General features: G+C 42.0%; 2 protein-coding genes across 2 annotated transcripts; both read left to right on the forward strand.

Moving 5' to 3' along the window:
- The first annotated feature begins 449 nt into the window (after positions 1-449).
- Positions 450-11,295, forward strand: fdft1 (farnesyl-diphosphate farnesyltransferase 1). The gene is made up of 17 exons (XM_034527632.1): positions 450-682; positions 2,915-3,012; positions 3,887-4,070; positions 4,265-4,393; positions 4,874-5,065; positions 5,388-5,564; positions 6,270-6,422; positions 6,515-6,677; positions 9,024-9,109; positions 9,241-9,326; positions 9,447-9,561; positions 9,651-9,766; positions 9,862-9,947; positions 10,039-10,182; positions 10,286-10,402; positions 10,862-10,990; positions 11,121-11,295. Exons 1-17 carry the CDS (start codon positions 584-586, stop codon positions 11,195-11,197), a joined length of 2,151 nt encoding a protein of 716 aa, XP_034383523.1. The 5' UTR covers positions 450-583; the 3' UTR covers positions 11,198-11,295.
- Positions 11,296-11,966: 671 nt separating this feature from the next.
- On the forward strand, positions 11,967-18,560 carry abhd3 (abhydrolase domain containing 3, phospholipase). The gene is made up of 9 exons (XM_034527862.1): positions 11,967-12,499; positions 14,174-14,334; positions 14,467-14,649; positions 14,878-14,923; positions 15,599-15,711; positions 15,862-16,035; positions 16,110-16,158; positions 16,240-16,405; positions 16,729-18,560. The coding sequence occupies exons 1-9, from the start codon at positions 12,380-12,382 to the stop codon at positions 16,932-16,934; spliced, it is 1,218 nt and encodes a 405-aa protein (XP_034383753.1). The 5' UTR covers positions 11,967-12,379; the 3' UTR covers positions 16,935-18,560.
- The last annotated feature ends 1,239 nt before the right edge of the window (positions 18,561-19,799 follow it).

The raw sequence follows: 19,799 nt of genomic DNA on the forward strand, positions 1-19,799 counted from the left end.
TACTGAGATGTTTAAATGTCCCTCCATGGGATCAAAAAAGTGTATCTTATCATAATAACCTTTATTTGTATAGCTTTTCAAACAAAAGTATACATTGCCTCGCAGTCAGACCGAATTGCATTAAATGATAAACATAGTCAGAACAAAACATATATACAAAGAAATAATTAACGTAATAAAATAAAGCTTAGAAAGACAATACAATTTAAATAGTGTTTGAACCCACTGGTCACAACTAACAGGTCCCATCAGTCCCATGAATGTATAAATCCAATGAGCAGGTATGGTTTCCCTTGTGGATGAATAACAGGCCAATCAGAAGCCGATTCCCACTGACTGTCTGCTGAGGCGGGGCATCACACCAGACGCTCTGCTCGCTCATTGGACACCGAGCTCTATGCCCATGATTCGTCAGCCAATCAGAAGCGTGAGTCGATCTGACGACTCGTCTGACTGGAAGCGGCATTCTCTTCATGGTCCTGCTGCCGCTGCTGTAGCTCAGCGACACATTGGTCTGATGGGGAACATCTCTCCAGGTTCACACATCAGTTTGTCATAGTAACAGCTGATAACCTGAAGCAACATGGACATCCTGAAGTCACTGGGCCACCCGGAAGAGATATTCAACCTGTTTAAATTTAAAATGGGGGGATGCAGAACCGTCATGCCAAAGTTGGATTATGTGAGTAAACCCACGCGTTTTCAAATATGTACCCAGAATACACTTGTCAGATGAGTATGAAGACAACATGCAGGATGGATACGCGGTTGCATTTCCAGAATCGCCTCTCGGATCACGTAGCACATAATGTCCATCTGCACAGACAATACTACACTATTCTGGAGCGACACGGACATTCACATATGCCTATTGAGAGTCAATCTGCACTGTAATGGATGGACTAAATTATGGACTCCATGGTTATAACGGAGACGGCTAGTTGGACTAATTAGATCTCGCGCTCCTGTGTTGGCTCAGATGTACACAATATGATCATTGACTTGGGATTTAGGTTACATAATGAGCTTGGAGGATTCAACAGCGGGGATGGATGATGTGCGCATGTTTATCGGATAATCCCAATGTTTTAACACCAATGTGACCCAGAGAGAGAGAGAGAGAGAGAGAGAGAGAGAGAGAGAGAGAGGCTCCAGAGACTGCATCGTGGTTTGACCAGTGAGTCTTTAGTAGGCCTTTATTTTATACTGTATATTATAGCAATAATAATGCAGACTCAATAACACGTATGTGTGGATTCACACCTTATGATGAGAGCATTCTACCTGTTGTTATTTGGCCAAAACATCCACATTTTTTCCACCGTTAACCCTCTAGCATCACATAATCTGACAGGTCACATTTTAAAAAATGCTGTCTTTCCCACTGTCGCCCACCAGGTGTCAACAATATAGACTGGATGTCATGCGGAGCAACTTCCCTACACAGCTTGTCTGACCTCAGGGTCCTGTTCTGCAAATGTGGTTTAATTTAATTATTTAGTCTAACCTGCTGTTATCAAACTTAAATAATATATATGTATTCTCATCGAGCTAATTTGGTTCTTTGAAAGCAGTTTGAAGACGTTTTTTTTAGGTTTTTTTTTTACCGCTGGATGAAGTTATCTTGAGTAACACTGTGCTCTTATTTTGAAATGAAGGCAAAATGAGCAGAGTTGAAACCATGATCAGCATTCATATTATTGGCTTAGTGCTGGTCATGTGATTGCAGTGACGTAGTTAGAAACCATCCCAGCATGCACTGGGGCAACAAGTCACATTTGATTATGTTTTCCTGCATTATTACTGGTGTAATTTTGTTCATTTTCTGCACACTTACTGTTCAACAGTTAAATATTACCAGCGGTTACATATTACATGTGATTAAAGGTGTTATTGATTGCGTTAACACAATTGAGTTATGCAGTTAATATTTTCATTTTAAAATGTAGCTAGTGCCCAAAAGTTCGAAATCCCACTTGATTGTAAAATTAAACATTAACACATAATCCGGATCCATCAAGCTTTTACAAAAAATGTATTTATCGATGCTCACAATATATCAAACAACATTTGGTTTGGGAGCTTTTTGAATGGACACACTTTGATTTAGTATTTATACCAATGTATAAATGGAGGCAAATAAATTGTAATAATTTACAAATAACAAAGAACTCTATCTGATCAAAGTTCATGTGATGGTGAATGTCCACAGGTTACTCACCAAGAGGTAACATTTAGTAATGACATACGCAGATACAACTACATAATATTTTAGGATTATGTTTTTTACATTATCAACACCTTCTGCTCCGCTATAGTATTGTAGCCTTTCTTGGGTTTCACTGGCCACATTTCCGAGCTAGAAGTAGATTATGAAATATGCATCTGGTGTTGTTATGGCTAGAGGTGGGAGGAGCGACGTAATCATAACAGCAGCTCTACAAACGCTGTGCATAGACCCGTCTGACTACGCAGCGAGGTGAGGCTGATCTGAGATCAGTGGAGCGCTTGATTTAGCTCAACAGGCGTCCCCCCCTAAAGAGTTTTTCGCCTCACTCGACCCCCAGATCGCGTGTCCTCTATGCTACATGTTTCAAACTTCCCCACCGGCCGTGGCGTCGACATGTTCAGAGTCGTATTGTTATTATTATTATTATTATTATTATAGCTGCAGGGTCGGTCGTGCCGTCGGGTTATTCGTATGGCCGGAGCTTGCTGCAAGTGTCCAGTCTCGCTGTCCGTGTTCAAGCGCTCTCTCGCGGTTGCACCGCGGGGCGGCGGGTCCGCTCCTCGGTCCCTCCTACTGGGCTGGAGGGTAGGGGAGCGGGGCCTGCAGGAGGCCGCCCGGCCCTCCAGCGCCCTCAGACCCGCAGGCTTTTACCGACACACGGGCTTCCTCTGTCTCTCCAACCAGGAGTCCATGAGCGAGAGTCTGCGGACCTGCTATCTGTACCTGAACCAGACCAGCCGGAGTTTTGCAGCTGTGATTCAAGCGCTGGACGGAGAGTTGAGGTGGGTACAAAAACAAGCTGTCTGCACGGGGGGTGTGTCTGCATGCATGCAGCCAATGCTTTCCTTCGTGAAGGGCAGGACACGGGGCGTCGGCTCCCCTTGTTCTGCAAATACTTCATTCGTCTAATATGAACAGTTCAGACATGCTTGGATTGGATCCATTACTCTAGAAAACCGTCAACAACAAAACGATGGCATATCCTGTGGAGAGGCAATAATGTCTGGTAGTAAAACACAAAGATAGCTTATCAATAGCTAATAGCGATGACTGACAGATGCCTTTAGGGACTTGAGGAGTATATAAGCAACAATTTAAATGCACATCTTCACTATAATACCTGAACAGTTATATTTATTTATTTCTGGCAATTACCAATGAAAGCACATTATACAGTGATACATGTCACTTAATGCTGCAATCAATATCTATTAATCTTGATATTTTTGATCAGAGTAGATACAGGCATATCTAAAGGCCTAGATGATATCTTCAAATTTATTTTGCCTAACCAACAGTTAAAACACCCCAAAGTTCAATTTACAGTAATAAGAAACAGACTAAAGCAGCGAATAATTGCATTGGAGAAACTGGAACCAACACATGTTTGGGATTTTTGCTTGATAAATTACTTAAATGACATGTTACTTGAGGAAAAATACATTATTTTACTTTTGATGCAGCCATTCAGAAGGAGATTGAATGTGTCAATAGCTAAAAGTAACATTACACAAACAAACATCTCCAGATCAAACTCAAACTCTTTGATCTTTGACCACCAGCTTGACACGTGTGTTATTTGCGTTGTCCCTTGAATTACTCACAAGGCAGCTTTTCAGTCATAAAGTAAATATTTTACCTGTCTTTTTGATCCAGACATGCAGTCTGTATTTTCTACCTGGTGCTGCGAGCGCTGGACACAGTGGAGGACGACATGACTATCCCTCTGGACAAGAAGGTTCCCATGCTGAATGATTTCCACACCTTCCTGTACCAGAAGGAGTGGTGCTTCACCGAGAGCCAGGAGAAAGACAGACAGGTTCTGGCTGATTTCCCCACGGTGAGAAGCGCTGCATGGTGGCTCAAAGAAAAATGAATTACTTACTCGATAACATAATGATATACCGTGTGAATGACAGAGTTTAGTTACAGTTGATGGCATGTGAAGAAATGTCTCAAGTGAAAGCTTTGTCACTCAGATTAACAGCTGTTATAAATCAGTAACTATGATCTTCATGTGCACTTGCAACCCAGATATCAGTGGAGTTCAGAAACCTCGCTCAGGAATACAGAGACGTCATCTCGGATATCTGCCACCGAATGGGAGTCGGAATGGCCGAATTCCTTGAAAAGAAAGTGGGCTCCATGAAGGAGTGGGACCTGGTAAATGTTAACCTAGTTTTGAGATAACAGCAACACATGTTAGACACACTACATGACAGGGACATGTGTTGAAATGGCAAGAAGAAGTACACAACTTAGCAACACAAAGGGATCTCTCAGTGTTGATGGTGCCCTAGAGATGACCAGACTGGCAGATTAGAGCACTATTAGATACTAAGAGGTGTTTTTGGTTGGGAGGACAATATGTTGTTATTGACATCAATCCCTGCAGCTTCTTTCTACTTAAAAGTGTATTTTCAGTAATTCTGGGTACTTAATTTTGATCAAGCATTAACACACACTATATACAACAAAAATAAACCATCACTCTGACTCTGCCAATGTTGTATAGATGTTTAATTAGTGCCTATGGTTATTACAGTAACTGTGTGTGTTCAATCATCAGCATTCTGCCATACATACCATGCTGTGACCGTATAAACCGATGCCATGTGGCCTGGTCTCACTCTCTGTGTGCAGTATTGCCATTTTGTGGCGGGGCTGGTCGGTGTCGGTCTGTCTCAGCTGTTCTCTGCGTCCCAGCTGGAAGACCCCGAGGTGGGGCGCGACACCGAGCTGGCCAACTCCATGGGCCTGTTCCTCCAGAAGACTAACATCATCCGAGACTACCTCGAGGACACGCAAGTGGGACGCGCCTTCTGGCCAGAAGAGGTGAGAACGTGTTCCTCTGTTCTGTTAACCCCCAAAGAAAAGGCTTCCGAATACTTTTTTGTGTTTTTCATTTCCATTGTGCTTTTATTATAACCTTCGATGCACCTTTTTTTTATTCATTCTGTGCATATTGAAGCAGCATGGGGTGCACTTGAAAGTGAACTCAAGCTCAGTAGATTGTGTCTCTTAAGCAAATGAGGAAGCAGAGTGAGAAAAAAAAAAAGGAAAAAACATGACTTCTTTGCATGGAGGTTTGCTGAATATTGATTAAAAGTACCTTTTTTATGTAATGTGTTGATAATGTTGTGTTGTCCCCGTGCAGGCCTGGAGTCAGTTTGCAGGTCGTCTGGAGGACTTGGCCGAGCCGGAGAAGCTGGACTTGGCTCTCTCCTGTCTCAACCTGCTGGTCACTGATGCTCTGCGACACGTCCCGGATGTCATCGCCTACCTGTCCCGCCTGCGCAACCAGAGCGTCTTCAATTTCTGTGCCATTCCGCAGGTACACGCGGACCGGTTAGGGCTTCCAACAACGCAGTGATTCTTAATTCGTACGACCGAATAATTGAACGGCCCGTTAGCGTGCAGTTAGCTTTTTATCCTCCCATTAGTTCTGTTTTCAGATATATGTGATAATGATACGTTTTTATTTTCATTTTTAAGAAATTGTATAGTCACGGAGCATATGAAAAATTACGAAATCAAAAGAAGATGAATTTAAATAATAATCAAGGGAAGAGAAGAGAGGAAACAATAAAACTGATTACATAAATATAAATCCATTACTTCAAACATTAATCCAATAGAGAAAGAAACTTTGGCATAGATGCATGGAGTGTCTTACGTGATCTTTTAGAAATGTTGTCTGTCATATATCTCACCCATTTCCCCATCTTTCCTCGAAGATATGAATTAATGTTTATTTTTTTTCCTACTTTTCATTTACAAAATCCTTTCATTTGGAAGTAATTACATCATCAATTCCTTGTGATTTGTTAAATTTCTTTCTATCCTTATTACTAGGAATACGTGAGTGTTTCTTCTTTATATCTTCTGGGACTTTCCCAGGTAGTAAGATTAGTGGGTTTTATTGAAAGAAATACCAAAAATGTTTGATAGTTCTCTCTGACGCTGTCACAACGCATTTAGTTAACTTTCTTTCCTTCAGTTCTTCCAGTTAACTAAATGTTACACCTTTCCTGACCAGGTGATGGCGATAGCTACACTGTCGTCATGCTACAACAACCCCATGTTGTTCCAGGGCGTGGTGAAGATCAGGAAGGGACAGGCTGTCACACTCATGATGGAAGCCACCAGCATGAGCGCCGTGCAGACCATCATCTCCCAGTACAGCCAGGAGGTGGGTGTGTTTTTTTTGCTGACTGGCCACTGTCCTATTTCCACCACATTGGAGCACTTTGACACAAACGGTGTTGCTCTCCCTCTCTGCAGATCTTACAGAAAGTCTCTCAGACGGACCCGTCTCGGGACAAGACCCTGCACATCCTGGCTCTGATCGAAGAGAAGTCCGCCGTGTCGCAGTCCAGCCTCCCCTCCAGGACCCACCACCTGTCGCCCATGTACCTGTCTGCCGCCATGCTGCTCGCCGCTCTCAGCTGGCAGTACCTCAGCACCACCGCAGCACAGCCACAGGGCACGGGCGACATGCAGGGGTAGTGACCCCATTGGTCCTCACCTTTCCTGGGGCCCACAGACTCAGAAGGCCTCCTGGCCCACTCTGGAGGTCCGGTTTGCCTCTGACTGAAGTACTTCTTCCCACTTTTTCCTCTCTTCATCACGGCCGTCACAGGAACATGGACATATTTAGCAGGGCTGCACAATATGAGGACAATATGTGATATTGTTGTATATCGCAAAGATGATATTACTTGCGATAAATACACAGATATCAAAGTTACTCAGTTCTGCGGCTCTGCTGCTTTCCAAATACTGCTGAGATGCAACAAATTGCTTGTTGAAATATAAAAATGAAGGGAAATTATTATATAGTGGAGTTATTATAAACAACAACAACAAATGTAACACTGAACACACTGTAACACTGATCTCGAGTTCTCTCTTTCCCTGGCTGCAATATCAGAGTCGTTTGAGATATAATAATGTGCAGCCCTACTATGGAGGGGTTCTGGGAGCAGCAGGTAACTTCTACTAGTCCATCCTGCCACTGAGTAAATAATTTACACACTGATGTGTGGTTATTTTCACCAGCATAAATAGCACATAGAAACAATTCAGGGTGTTTTGTTGTTTGCCGTTTGCTGTTTATGTTGATTGTGTGTTAATGTTGTTTTTTTTGTTACATTTTGCCCCTTTTGAGTAAAATTATACATCATATTTGACCATTTCAAGACAATGGTGAAATGCACAGTACATGACACGGCCCATTTTAGGATTTATTTTGGGGAACACGATCAGCAAATTTAGATTTTGTTTAATTTGTTGTTTAATGTCTGTGTTCTTTCTGTTTCCACTCGATGTCCTTTTTGAAATAGGAGAAAAGAACAATGCTATTCCAAAGTAGTTTTGACATGAACTGTTTGAATGAGAGCAAATGTAATTTCTGGTACATTTGATGAAATAAATGCATATTGAGATGGCTAGTTAAAGTGACCTTAATTAACACAGCTTTGGTGAGTAGGAAGGCTAGCACACAGTAACATTGTACAGAACCAAAGGAGAGCTATAAACATTGCTATGTAATGTGTCATTTTGATTTGTACATATTTTAACAAATAAAGAGGTGAAAGAATCTAAACGGTCAGAAAGGTGTCATTCTTTGGTTTACCGCCTGTTAATTATTATTATTATTATTATTATATTAAACAAATTATAATTATTGTTGGGTTAAATTCCGCTAATGATTTTATAGATTCCAGACTGTGAAATTATATTTCTTTACATTTTACAGCACAGTTTCAAGGTTTATATATTGAACCGCTCTTCGTTTTTGATATTTGATTGAATAAATATGATATGAAACAAAACATTTAAAAAGGTCATGTTTTCCATCAAGTTCGTGATAATTCTAAGTTGCAAACGTTCTCATTTATTGTTTAATTTTCAGATCACCTGTCAACCTTTGGAAGACTTTAGTGAGGTCACATGAGACGTTGACTAGCGATGCATTCATTTACCAAACATGTGATTCCATAACTTGCTGCTTATAAAAAGGACTGTAAGAAGTGAGAGGACGTGTATTTTGTTCAGTGAGAGAAAGGAATTGCTCAGAAAAAAGTCCATCGAATCTGCAGGTAAAAAGACTTTTGGATTATTTTTTTTCGGGGGTCATTAAGAATTACATTTATATAATCAATGATATTTGGTGTTAACATTTTTATATTTGAGTTGAAGAAACCAGTTGATTGTTGTGTTATTAGACAAACAAATAGTCTAAAGATTCAGCTGGTATTGTGCTGATAGTTTTATAAATAAAAGGTGTTTGGTCACTTAAATCTTGAACTGAGTTTACATCTAAAAATGTGTTGTGATTTAAGTCCACACAATCACAAATGAACATCTAGCCATTGAAAATATAACAATACCATCATTTTGAATTGGTTTTAAATTGTCACTATATTGTCACTATATGACTTGAAGAGTATATAGTTACACGCCAACAAATAAATACATTACCTGCAGCTATCTTTATACTTGAGTATGTGCAACTCGGTCCAACTTCAAATTATATCACTTGAATTACAAAAGAAATCTCAAACAATTTCCATATTTTGAGAAGAAGAAAAAAACACTCCAGTGTGACCTAAATGTTTTACTGTCACTGCCTTGTGATGCTCATGCCTCATAAAACGCCGACGCGTCTCATAAAACAGAAACCTCTCCCTTCTGAGCAGTGGTGGACATCCAGCTGATTCTGTTGAAGTGTGTCCTCTGTGTGTTGCAGGAATGCGTCTACTGGCTCTCCTTTGTGTACTTGTGACAGTCTCCGTCGCCCGGGCTCGGCCTCCCCTCACTCATGCCTCCCCGGAGATGGTCGAGCTCATCAACAAGGCCAACACCACCTGGGCGGTGAGTACATTCAGGGCATTTCCGGTGACTATATCTCTGCGGGCATCTCCGAGGACACCTGCTGTCACAGATTGCGGTCATGAACGCGGTGATTTCTGCGATCTCTCATTTGAACTCCACTGCTCCACCAGGCCGGGCAGAACTTCTACAACATCGATATCAGCTATGTGAAGGGACTGTGTGGGACTATACTGAATGGACCCAAGCTGCCAGAAGTGTAAGTTGAACCATGTGTGCAGTGTGTGTGTGTGTGTGTGTGTCTCACATGCCCAGACAGGTGACAGTCAGCAGGTTCCTCTTATCTCCCGTGCTCAGTGATCGTCCTTTCTTGTTCAAGGGTTCACAGTACAGAGGGCATAAAGCTTCCCGCCAGCTTCGACGCGCGTCAGCAGTGGCCCAACTGTCCCACCATCCAACAGATCAGAGATCAGGGATCATGTGGGTCCTGCTGGGTGAGATAGACCGACAAGAAGACCCAACAGCGGTTGATCGCTGTTGAAGTAGATGTCCTAAACCGGTGTTCCCTTTGATTGACACACAGGCCTTTGGGGCGGCGGAGGCGATATCCGACAGGTTATGTATCCACAGCAGTGGTAAGATCTCTTTGGAGATCTCTGCTGAAGATCTACTGTCCTGCTGTGATGAATGCGGCATGGGGTGAGTATTTGAGTAGCAAAACAAGTGCATTCCAGGTCTTTTCAGAGGACTTTGCACAACAACGCCACTGGTGTTTTGATTTTCCTATTTTGCAGCTGTTTCGGTGGTTATCCCTCTGCTGCCTGGGAGTTCTGGGCAAAGAAAGGGCTGGTGACAGGAGGCCTGTATGGCTCCAAAGTCGGTAGGTGTGAACTGAGATGGGTTTTACACCGATTTTCAGGAAGTATTAAAAGGAAGTAAAGTGTGAGCTGAAACGATGGCGTGTTTGACAGGCTGCCGACCCTACAGCATCGCTTCCTGTGAGCATCACGTGAATGGGACTCGTCCTCCTTGCCAGGGTGAAGAGGACACTCCTAAGTGTGAAGAGCAGTGCATTGATGGATACTCGCCGTCCTATCAGAAGGACAAACACTTTGGTACACACCTCCAAAATGATCCAGTTAACCCCCCCCCCCCCCCCCTCCCCCCATGTAACTTCTCTGTCACACAGCATTCTGTTTCCTGTTTCTCTCTCTTCAGGTAGACGCTCATACAGCGTCCCGTCCCAGCAGGAGCAGATCATGACCGAGCTGTACAAGAACGGGCCCGTGGAGGCCGCGTTCTCTGTATATGCAGATTTTCTGCTGTACAAGACTGGTGAGGCGGGTTTGACTTTGTCTCCCCAATAGCCACTACTCTGAAACTGTATACTGCACGGAAACCTCTCCATGCTGCTGCATGCCGGCAGGCAGGAAAAATTGTTTACTACAATCGAAGCTGTTTCAATTGAAGCTTTAAACCTTCTTTGACCTGCTTTATTTGTTTATTTTATGCTTTGTCAAAGACACATTATCATTATGCCGTCCATGTTTGCTTGTTTGTCTTCCAAATTTAATCTAGTGGTTCCCAACTGTTTTGACTCACGAGCCCTTAAAATTATTTATACAGCAAGAAAAAATAAGTAAGAAAAGGTCAACTTCAAATCAACACAAATGTAGTGTATTTTTGGCAGGTAGATTAAAATTGTAGTATTCCTCATAGATGTTAAAATGAGGAAAACCACTACTGTTGTCCTTTAAGGCCTGTGTTTTTGCACTCAATGCTACTCTACTGTAGGTGTGTACCAGCATGTGAAAGGTGACATGCTGGGAGGTCATGCCATCAAGATCCTCGGTTGGGGGGAGGAGAGTGGGACGCCCTACTGGTTGGCTGCAAACTCCTGGAACAGTGACTGGGGAGATAAAGGTGCGACACAACCAGCGGTTGGGGACATCATGTCTCTTTGGTCACTTATTCGTTATGTTACACATCACTTTTGCAATGAGGGATGTGGTTAAGAAGTTTACTATTGTGTTATTGTGTCTTCTCATTTCAGGTTTCTTCAAGATCAAGCGTGGAAATGATGAGTGTGGTATTGAGTCAGAGGTGGTTACAGGAATCCCACTCAACTAGATTAAATCAAGAAAGAATTAAATGAAGACCTTATTTTGTAAGGCACTTGCCTATTGCATTTAAAGGAAAATATGAAGCGATTTCATGTCATCAACTGGGAATAAATTGTGAATCAAGAACCTGCTTGCTTTGTTGTTGACTTAACGGAATTTCATCATATAGTGTTTTTTTTTCTTTCATAGGCCTACAAAGCTTGGACATGTAAGAAAAGAGCTCTCACTCTATTCGTAAACCGGAATACCATATGCTGTTACTTTGCAATAATTGTGTTTGAATATACACCATGTACACAGGCATCAGCATAAATATTACAGGTATTACAACTAGACTTTGACACAGGGCCTCTCCAAGACATATATATTTATTATATTTGCAAACACATTTGTTATTAATGCAAATACTACAAAGGAGCTGCCCCTTCTGTAGGTTCCCGGAGGGTCTGGGCTGAGAGGTTTTAATCAACAACGCGTTTTGCCCCTCACATTCATCAAGCACACTTAAAATCAAACTGATGGGAATTAAATGGTGGTCTACTTTATTTGAATCGACTTTGACTTGACAGTGAATTTGACTAACATTCACTTGACTATTTAAAACACCTGTAACCTCGCAGTTCTCCGCCTATAACCATACAACCTGTGCATTTACAATTGTTAAAAGTGGGACCGAATAGTGGCCAACCGGCCGGCGTTAAATAACGGAGGAGAACGGCGCATGCGCGTGAGTTAACTTCCATATTTAAAGTCCCGTTTGTGAATACCCTAACTCGCTCGCCCTCATCCTCCGTGAAGGCGGCGGAACTGCACAACACGAGCGCAGGCGCTCTTTGAGATCGAAGGCGTCCTTCTGAACATACGATCTTCGGTCGTGTTCCTCGAGAACCCGGAAGCGGCAGCTTTCTGGCACCGTCGAATAAAAAAAAGCCCTCAGACGGACACCGGCTCTTTTGGCATCACTGTCAGAAGCGATGGGACGCCTCGGAGAAAAAGGAGCGACCGTTACTCACCTTTAACGGTAGCTTGTTAGCTGGTGGGGATGAAGGCAGGTTGTCAGGCATTACTGTAACAGACGACCCACGTCCTTTTGTATCTGGCCCGTTATTAAGGAGTCGTTAGACCGTTTAGTACCGTCAGCTAACGGGTTAGCTCCCTTCTGGGGCTAAGTAACAAATAGACAGTAGCGATGTTTTTATCCCATTCGGAGCTCTGGAGAACATACTGGGACTGTGTGTCCAGGCCTTACACGGTGGTCATCTGCTCCCTCACGGCCGCACTGTGCTATCTGTGGGGCCGCAAGTGTCAGGTCAGTCACTGTGGTAAAGGTGAGCGGTGCTGCTGCAATGACCGCTCATATGCACCTTTTCTCTTCTGTTTGTGCTCTCTCTTTCTTTTCTTCTATTTTTCTCGTTTATTTCATCGATCTTTTTTTGTATTTTTGAGGTTGTATTGTATTGTATTCATGTGTGCTTGTTGAATATATCTGTTTTATCTTTATTTTACATCAGAAATTAGTTTTTTTTTAGGGTTTACAAATGATGAGCTTCAGCCCGTTAATGAATGCTTAATAACACAATTGAAGACAGTTGTCATCACATATTAAATATATCTTTTTTTTTTTACCCTTTAGCACAACTAACCCTTTTGCACCATCTTTTCATTTTCATGTGAAAGTCATCAACCTCTCACATGAGGAGTTATAATTGTTGACAGCCACATTAATACACGTAATAAACACTTACACGTGTTAATGGGAGATTAAAATAAAGTGTTACGTTATTTATCAAGATTGATCAATCTGCCGATTATAATACCTTGTAAATTAGTCAAGTTTTTGAATTTGTCTACAAAATATAATAAACACTTTGGAAAAAAGCTCATTGCAATTTCCAAAAGCCTGAGGTGATGGTTTCAAATAATAGCTGTCCAAAACTCCAATATTGTATTACATTTACAATTACATAAAACTGTGAAAAACAGCAAATTAAGTACCTGCAAATGTTTGTTATTGTAGCTTCACATATGACTTTAACAAACTGCGCAAACTTTTTGACTCGCGGGCCACAATGGGTTCTAAAATCTAAAAAGAGGGTCCGGGCCAGGAACAGATGGATGGAGTGTTTGTGTGAACTAATCATTACATGAAAGGATTTGGCTTCTAACTTACGTAGCAAAGCATTTATTTGCAAGGCAATTTAACACATTTCACGAACATGAACAATACAAAAACATGTCGTAATGTGACCGATCAAACTTCATGAAAACATCTGAGGCCTACACCCAAACCAGTTACCTCACTTGAACTTCTTTATTTTTGTTTTAGGAGCCACGCAGGCTGTGTGTCAGAGATTTGGCTCCAACCTCGCTGCAGCAACACATCAACACTTTCAGTTTCAGTGGGAACAGTGTTGTTGATCTCCCATTTTTGCCAGTGCATCCAAGTCTGGAGTTATTTTGGTTGTGGCCATTCTCAGGATAGATCTGAGGTGCTGATCTGTTAACTTTGATCTGTGACGGGCTTTGTTGGCGTTCATGACGCTGAATGTCTGCTCACACGCATAAGTCGAGCCAAACAAAGTCAGCATCATGGGCAAAGTGGGGGCCTTACTTTGCCCATGTCTGCTTTAACATGTATTCAATTTCCAGCCTTTAATTATTCCTAACTACTCAATGAGTAGTTGGTTTAATACACTCATGTTGTATGTTTTGTATGCTATGGTCCAGATGTCATGGGCAAGTTAACCAATACATATAGGAATGAAAGTGTGCATGATAATTGTGTTTTCATACAAAATAGGTGGTTTCATATTGAGTTGTGCTATTCAGGTTGTGTAGACTCTGTACTGTTTACCACACCACTGCTTTTGAAGCTCCATACCGCTCATACTATACATGTATTATCGTCTGTCACAAGTACAAATGTCTAGAAACCTTTTTTTTTTTTTTTTTTGCCCCTTCATTTGGATTCTTTTCCTCTCAGACACCGGCCCTCGTCTCTAGCACGCCTTTCAGTGCATTCCTCCACAAGCACTGTCCTGTGGTGTCCGAGCGCTTCAGTCCCACTCCGTGGTGCTGGGGAGGCCGACTTCAAACACTGGTCTGTGCCGTCCTCAAGTCCAGGCCCCCCGTCACTTACCGCAAGTAGGACCTTTGTTCTGTTCTGTTTCTTTTGCTGACGTGTACACAGTCATCCTGTTATCTTGCTACAGTATCTCTATATGTGGTATATTATTTAAGTTGATGTGTTCTAATAATCATCCTTTCATCCATCAGTGAGCTGATCAGTACGGTTGATGGGGGTCAGATTTCTCTGGACTGGATGGATAATAAAGATAGTGCGACCTACCCAGAGTCCTCTACACGCCCCACAGTACTGATCCTCCCGGGCCTGACAGGCAACAGCAGGCAGTCCTATGTGCTCCATGCCCTGAACCAGGCCACCCGCCGCGGCTACAGGTCTGTTGTGCTCCTGACTTTGTCCCTCTATAATGATACAATTATTTATCTGTGTGACAAAATCAGAAGTGAAAGGTAAACAGCCTAAACCTTTCAATTCAGTAACTTATTCACGTTTTTTTTATCTCGAAGGAGTAACACAAAGGTTTGATTTAAAAACAAAAATTGCACTGAATTGAATGTCCAGTTGCTGCTGTAGATGTGATCATAGACCTGTTCTTTTTCCAGATGTGTAGTTTTCAACAACAGAGGACTTGGAGGGGAAGAGTTGTTGGTAAGTGTAATTATTACCTAATAAACTGCGGCCATGCCACATTTAATTCTGCTGCTATATACAAAACATTTTTTAAGAACTAGAAAAGTTCAGATCCATACCATGGGTGTCTGCAGTGCTGTAGTGTTTGAATATTTACAACAAAATATTTACAACTCACACAAAGCTGATCACCTGTGGCCGCACTGGCTCATTAAGAGTTGTGAGTTGTCAGCAATGAGTGACAATAGAAAACAGTTAATGAAATATGTTCTCAATAAAATCTGTTTAAAAAAAAAAAGTAAATCACTGCAACCATGAGTGTTAGGCTAATGGCTCCAGCAGTATGCGAGATTAGCAACAGACAGACAAACAGACAGACAACCTAATACATAATCTCCTGGTGGAAATAATAAGCCCGGATATTCCTTACTGTCAGAAAATCCCATTAAAAGACCAAAAGGTAACTGACAACAATACATTGAACAGTACTGTTCAGTGTATCCAAAGCCTCATGTAGCTTCTCCTGTGAGTCTGTGCCATAGATCTCCATTGATGAAAAGTATTGAGAGACCAACTCAAGCAATGTTGGTTTTGGTCCTTTCACTGGATTCTTTGGAACAGTTATAACACAAAATCTGGCACTTGAACACAGCACAGTGTGACGCTCCTCCTCTATCCCTCTGCTCGCTTCAGACACCTGTCACCTACTGTGCAGCCAATACCTCAGACCTGGAGCACGTGGTGCACCACATTAAAGGACTTTACCCATCTGCCCCTGTGCTTGGGGCTGGTGTGTCCTTGGGAGGGTGAGTCGGTGTAATGGTTTCCAACGGCTTGCATTTCTCTGATAAAAGTGATTTTATGGTGGAATTGACCCTATCTTGGTTTCCTCTCTGCCTTTTTGTCAAATTGCGGTTGTCTTTTCCTGTAATTCTCTCTCCTGTCACCCTGTACAGCATGTTATTATTAAACTATCTGGCCCGGAAGCGTACAGAGTCCGGGATGGTGGCGGGTTTCACCATCTCAGTCCCTTGGAATGCGCTGAAGTCGGCCGCCACAATGGAAGAACCACTCAATTGGCTGCTCTTCAATAGATACCTCACCGCCGGCCTGTGTAATGCTGTCACCAGGTCGGAGAAGTTGCATTTTCATAAATTCCTGTCGTTTAAAAAATGTGTTTCTCACAAAAACATGGTTCTCACAGGCACAGGAAGGTTCTGGAGAAAGTGGTGGACATCAACTTTGTCTTGAAGGTATGGTCCGTCCTTTACATTTCCGTTTCTATCATAGTTTACTTTTCCCCTTTTCATTTAATTTCTTTCCCTTTCTCCTAGGCGCAGACTATCCGTGAGTTTGACGAACGCTTCACCTCTTTGATGTTTGGCTACAAATCTTGCTCGGACTATTACTTCGATGCCAGCCCAGACAATAAACTGCACAACACAGCAGTTCCCATCTTGTGTCTCAACGCTGCCGACGACCCCTTCTCTCCCCAACACGGTGAGCGGACAACAGGAGAAGACGGCATTGTGCTGTGCTTACAGCTTCTGATGTAGCTTTTCACTTGTGGGGATGTTTTGGTTTGATTTTTTTTGTGATCAGTTCTATGAATGGAGTGCCAGATGTTATGTTAAAATGGCTGAAAGCGGGGTGTGTGTGTGTGTGTGTGTGTATGTGTGTGAATGCATTTTCCGAATTTAGGAAGGGGACATGTTTCCACCTAAAAACATTTTGAAGTTGTTCTTTTTTTTTTTTTTTTTAATTTACAGTTCTTAGCAAGACTAGCTCACTAAATCTTTTTCACTTTATTTCCTTATTTCCAGCCTTCCCGTTGACCACGATCCAGAGCCTGCCCAACGTTGCTCTGTTGTCGACGGCCCACGGCGGTCACATCGCCTTCCTGCAGGGCTTGTTTCCTCGGGGTGAGAGCTACATGGAGTGCCTGTTTGGCCAGTTTGTCCAAGCCGCCTTTGAACACCCTCAGGACATCAGGAAAGCCTGCGGGATTAAGGACGAGCAAAGGAGCTGATCATCTTTCTCCCCCATCACTCTGTCTGTACTCTGAACTAGGATTACTGCTAGCTGAGAAGATTATGGAGTCCGTGGCATCATAGCAGTAGAAAAGCTATTCACAAAAAAAATGCATTGCTTTGCATGTCATTATCATGCCACAGAAATGTTTGGTCTCCGTGATGCGTGCACAGAGAATGACCAACTGTATTGTACAATCATGTGACCTCACTGGAGCTATGCTGTCTACCTCCTCATCTTCTCAGGTTCTCTTTTAATGAGCGATCATAGGAGATTTTTTTTTTAAGTGCATAACTAAGTCAATGCCTAATATTGCATCAACACACACAAAAAAAGAATTATGCATATATTAGTTTCAACAAAAAAAGTCAATAGACTCTAAAATCGATTTTAATCATGTTGTTTTTTCCCCACACGCCGTCCCAACGTGACTTTGAGCCCTTGTAGTGTGTGTTGAAACCAAAATGCACAATTATCCAAAGAAAATGAGTGCTTTAAGTTTAAATACTATTTAAAAATTTAATTTAAATAGAAATTAACTGAATGTGAGAATAACACAGTTATTCAGATATGCGGTTTGTTTTGGCTCATAAGTTACTTTGATTTTGCAAGACTTGTCTTCCTTGAAGTGTGTAACATTCCTCAAGATGATCCACCTTTCCCCCCCCACATACACATCTTCGCCCTGCATACATATTTCACATGCATACAATTTCTAAATGTCCACCGTACTTTGAGGTAATGCTGCTAACAGTTCAGTTATTAAAACTGTTGGTCTCAACATGAAAACACCCACACAGCTGGAATACACACAGCTGGAATACACACATCTGCCGTGAAGAACATACTAATGGCATTGTAACATAGATCTATCTTCCACGTTTTGAATTTGAAAACAAAAAACTGAAATGTAAAAGTGTATTGTGTGCTTGTATATGCGTTTGCAGTGTGCTTGGTTGCAATGTAAATTATGCAGTACATTGGAGGTGGTTAAGCTGACACTGTAAAAAGTATTTGAGATATTATGTACCGGCTTGAATAGGGTTTTTTGAATTTGTGCGTAATCTGCTTTTTGTTTCACACACTGATGCACATTGTTTGGGGAATGGGCAATAGATACAAAAAAGCCCCCAGCTATCTAGTTTGTGGTTAGGGGCGTTCATTTGTTTTTAATTGAATCACTGATTTCCTCCCGATTGGTGTGTGAACTGAATGTCTTTTCAAATTAGTCGGATGGAGGGTTTTTAATAGGCGTGTGTAACACCAATAGTGCACTGATGAAACAAACACGTCATTTTATAATGCCAATAGCAGGGGGATTTAGGATTTATAATAATAATAATTATTATTATTATTAGAAGCTACAGTTGTTGGACTCTGAACAAGAAATATGACGATTCTAGCAGCAACTACTCTCAACTAGTATAATAATAACTAATATTAACCACTCTCACTTGCCTTTAATGGATGTGTATATTTATTGTATTTTGAGCTGTAATCACAATCACAGTGTTTGTGGTATCACTTATGATTGTAACCCTTCAATGAAAGAACTTTGGGCATTACAAACAATCGTATTTGTTTTTTGTGAATTACACGTGAATTAAAGAATGATGATAATACACATTGAAATCTCAGTTTGTGATTTAACATCTGGAAATGATCGCAAACTGGAGACGTCCGTAAAACTCCGTCTCACAAGTGGCTGTCATAGCAACAGTAGCAACACCCGATCCAAATATGGCGTTTCATAACACGAATCGCCTCATTATTAACATACACTGCAAGTCACTGAGTTCCCTCCTGTTCCACGTGTCAGGATCTGTAGTGTTGTGTCGTGTGTCGTGTTTCCTGTTTTATTTTGAAGTCCTCGTGTCCTCTGTTTCTCTGCACTTCCTGTCCCTGTGATTGTCTGCCCTGTCCCTGATTGTTTCCTCCTGTGTCCAATCACCTGCACCAGCCCTCTGTATTTAAGTCCTGTTCGTGTCATTCCCCTTTGTCGGTTCGTCTTGTCTAGATCATTGAAGATATTGTGTGTGAGCCTGTTTTGTTTGTTTTTTAATCCTGTTAAATCCTGTTGAGCAATAAAGTTGCCTTTTCGAGTGTTGACGGCGTTTGGGTCCAGTTACCTGCAGCTGCGCACATAACACCACGGCTGAAATCCAAGAACCTTTTCTTTTATCTCTGATCGGTGGGGTCGTTGTCGTTTATTAACTAGACAGAGTATCAATAATTAACCGTAAACAATAAAGGCCCACGCCCTCTGTCACAATGCTAACCCTTCAGCCTCATTTAGGTTAATTTAATGACGCCTGGAGAACATCCAGGAATTAACTGTGGAAAACAGACACATTCTAACAGATATAATCAGAGTTGTCCTGGTTGCCCTCAGCGTGGATGATTTCCCTCAACTCCAGCTGTCACTTATGTGAACGTGACTCTCAGGGGGAAAGCCACTCACTGTGGATTATATATTAAGAAGAGATTGTCTTTGAAAAACCGTGGATCTTTGTCCTCGGTTTACAATATGAAGGTAGAAGAATTCAGTTCCCCCTTTCTGCCATCTTTACTTATTCGCCTTCTTCGCTTGCAGGAAACGATCGAAATGTCACACAAATCAGAAATCAGCAGTTATATGTTATTGAAATCCCGGATAAAAAAATCGGGTTCAATTGTGCTTTTTGGTAGTTGTGCATGAGGATTTCTTCACACCCCAAATTCAGCTTTTTTTTCAGTCCATCCTCCTCCTCCTCCTCTTCTTCTTCCTCCTGCCCATGCACCTCTCTCTACCTGGTGGGATGGGAGGAGCCTCGGGTTATCGTTAATGATTCAACACCAGAGCTGCTGAGATTGACAGATAGGC

Source organism: Cyclopterus lumpus, chromosome 24 (genome assembly GCF_009769545.1).
Source record: "Cyclopterus lumpus isolate fCycLum1 chromosome 24, fCycLum1.pri, whole genome shotgun sequence".
Lineage (NCBI taxonomy): Eukaryota > Metazoa > Chordata > Actinopteri > Perciformes > Cyclopteridae > Cyclopterus > Cyclopterus lumpus.

What these genes read in the sequence shown, in the direction of transcription:
- abhd3 (XM_034527862.1), top strand. Translation starts at nt 12,380, where the DNA reads ATGTTTTTATCCCATTCGGAGCTCTGGAGAACATACTGGGACTGTGTG. An exon ending in GCCACCCGCCGCGGCTACAG is followed by an intron (nt 14,650 to 14,877) that starts GTCTGTTGTGCT and finishes TTCTTTTTCCAG; the next exon opens with ATGTGTAGTTTTCAACAACA. An exon ending in CTGTGTAATGCTGTCACCAG is followed by an intron (nt 16,036 to 16,109) that starts GTCGGAGAAGTT and finishes TGGTTCTCACAG; the next exon opens with GCACAGGAAGGTTCTGGAGA.
- fdft1 (XM_034527632.1), top strand. Translation starts at nt 584, where the DNA reads ATGGACATCCTGAAGTCACTGGGCCACCCGGAAGAGATATTCAACCTG. An exon ending in TCATGCCAAAGTTGGATTAT is followed by an intron (nt 683 to 2,914) that starts GTGAGTAAACCC and finishes CTCTCCAACCAG; the next exon opens with GAGTCCATGAGCGAGAGTCT. An exon ending in ATTTCTGTGCCATTCCGCAG is followed by an intron (nt 5,565 to 6,269) that starts GTACACGCGGAC and finishes TTTCCTGACCAG; the next exon opens with GTGATGGCGATAGCTACACT.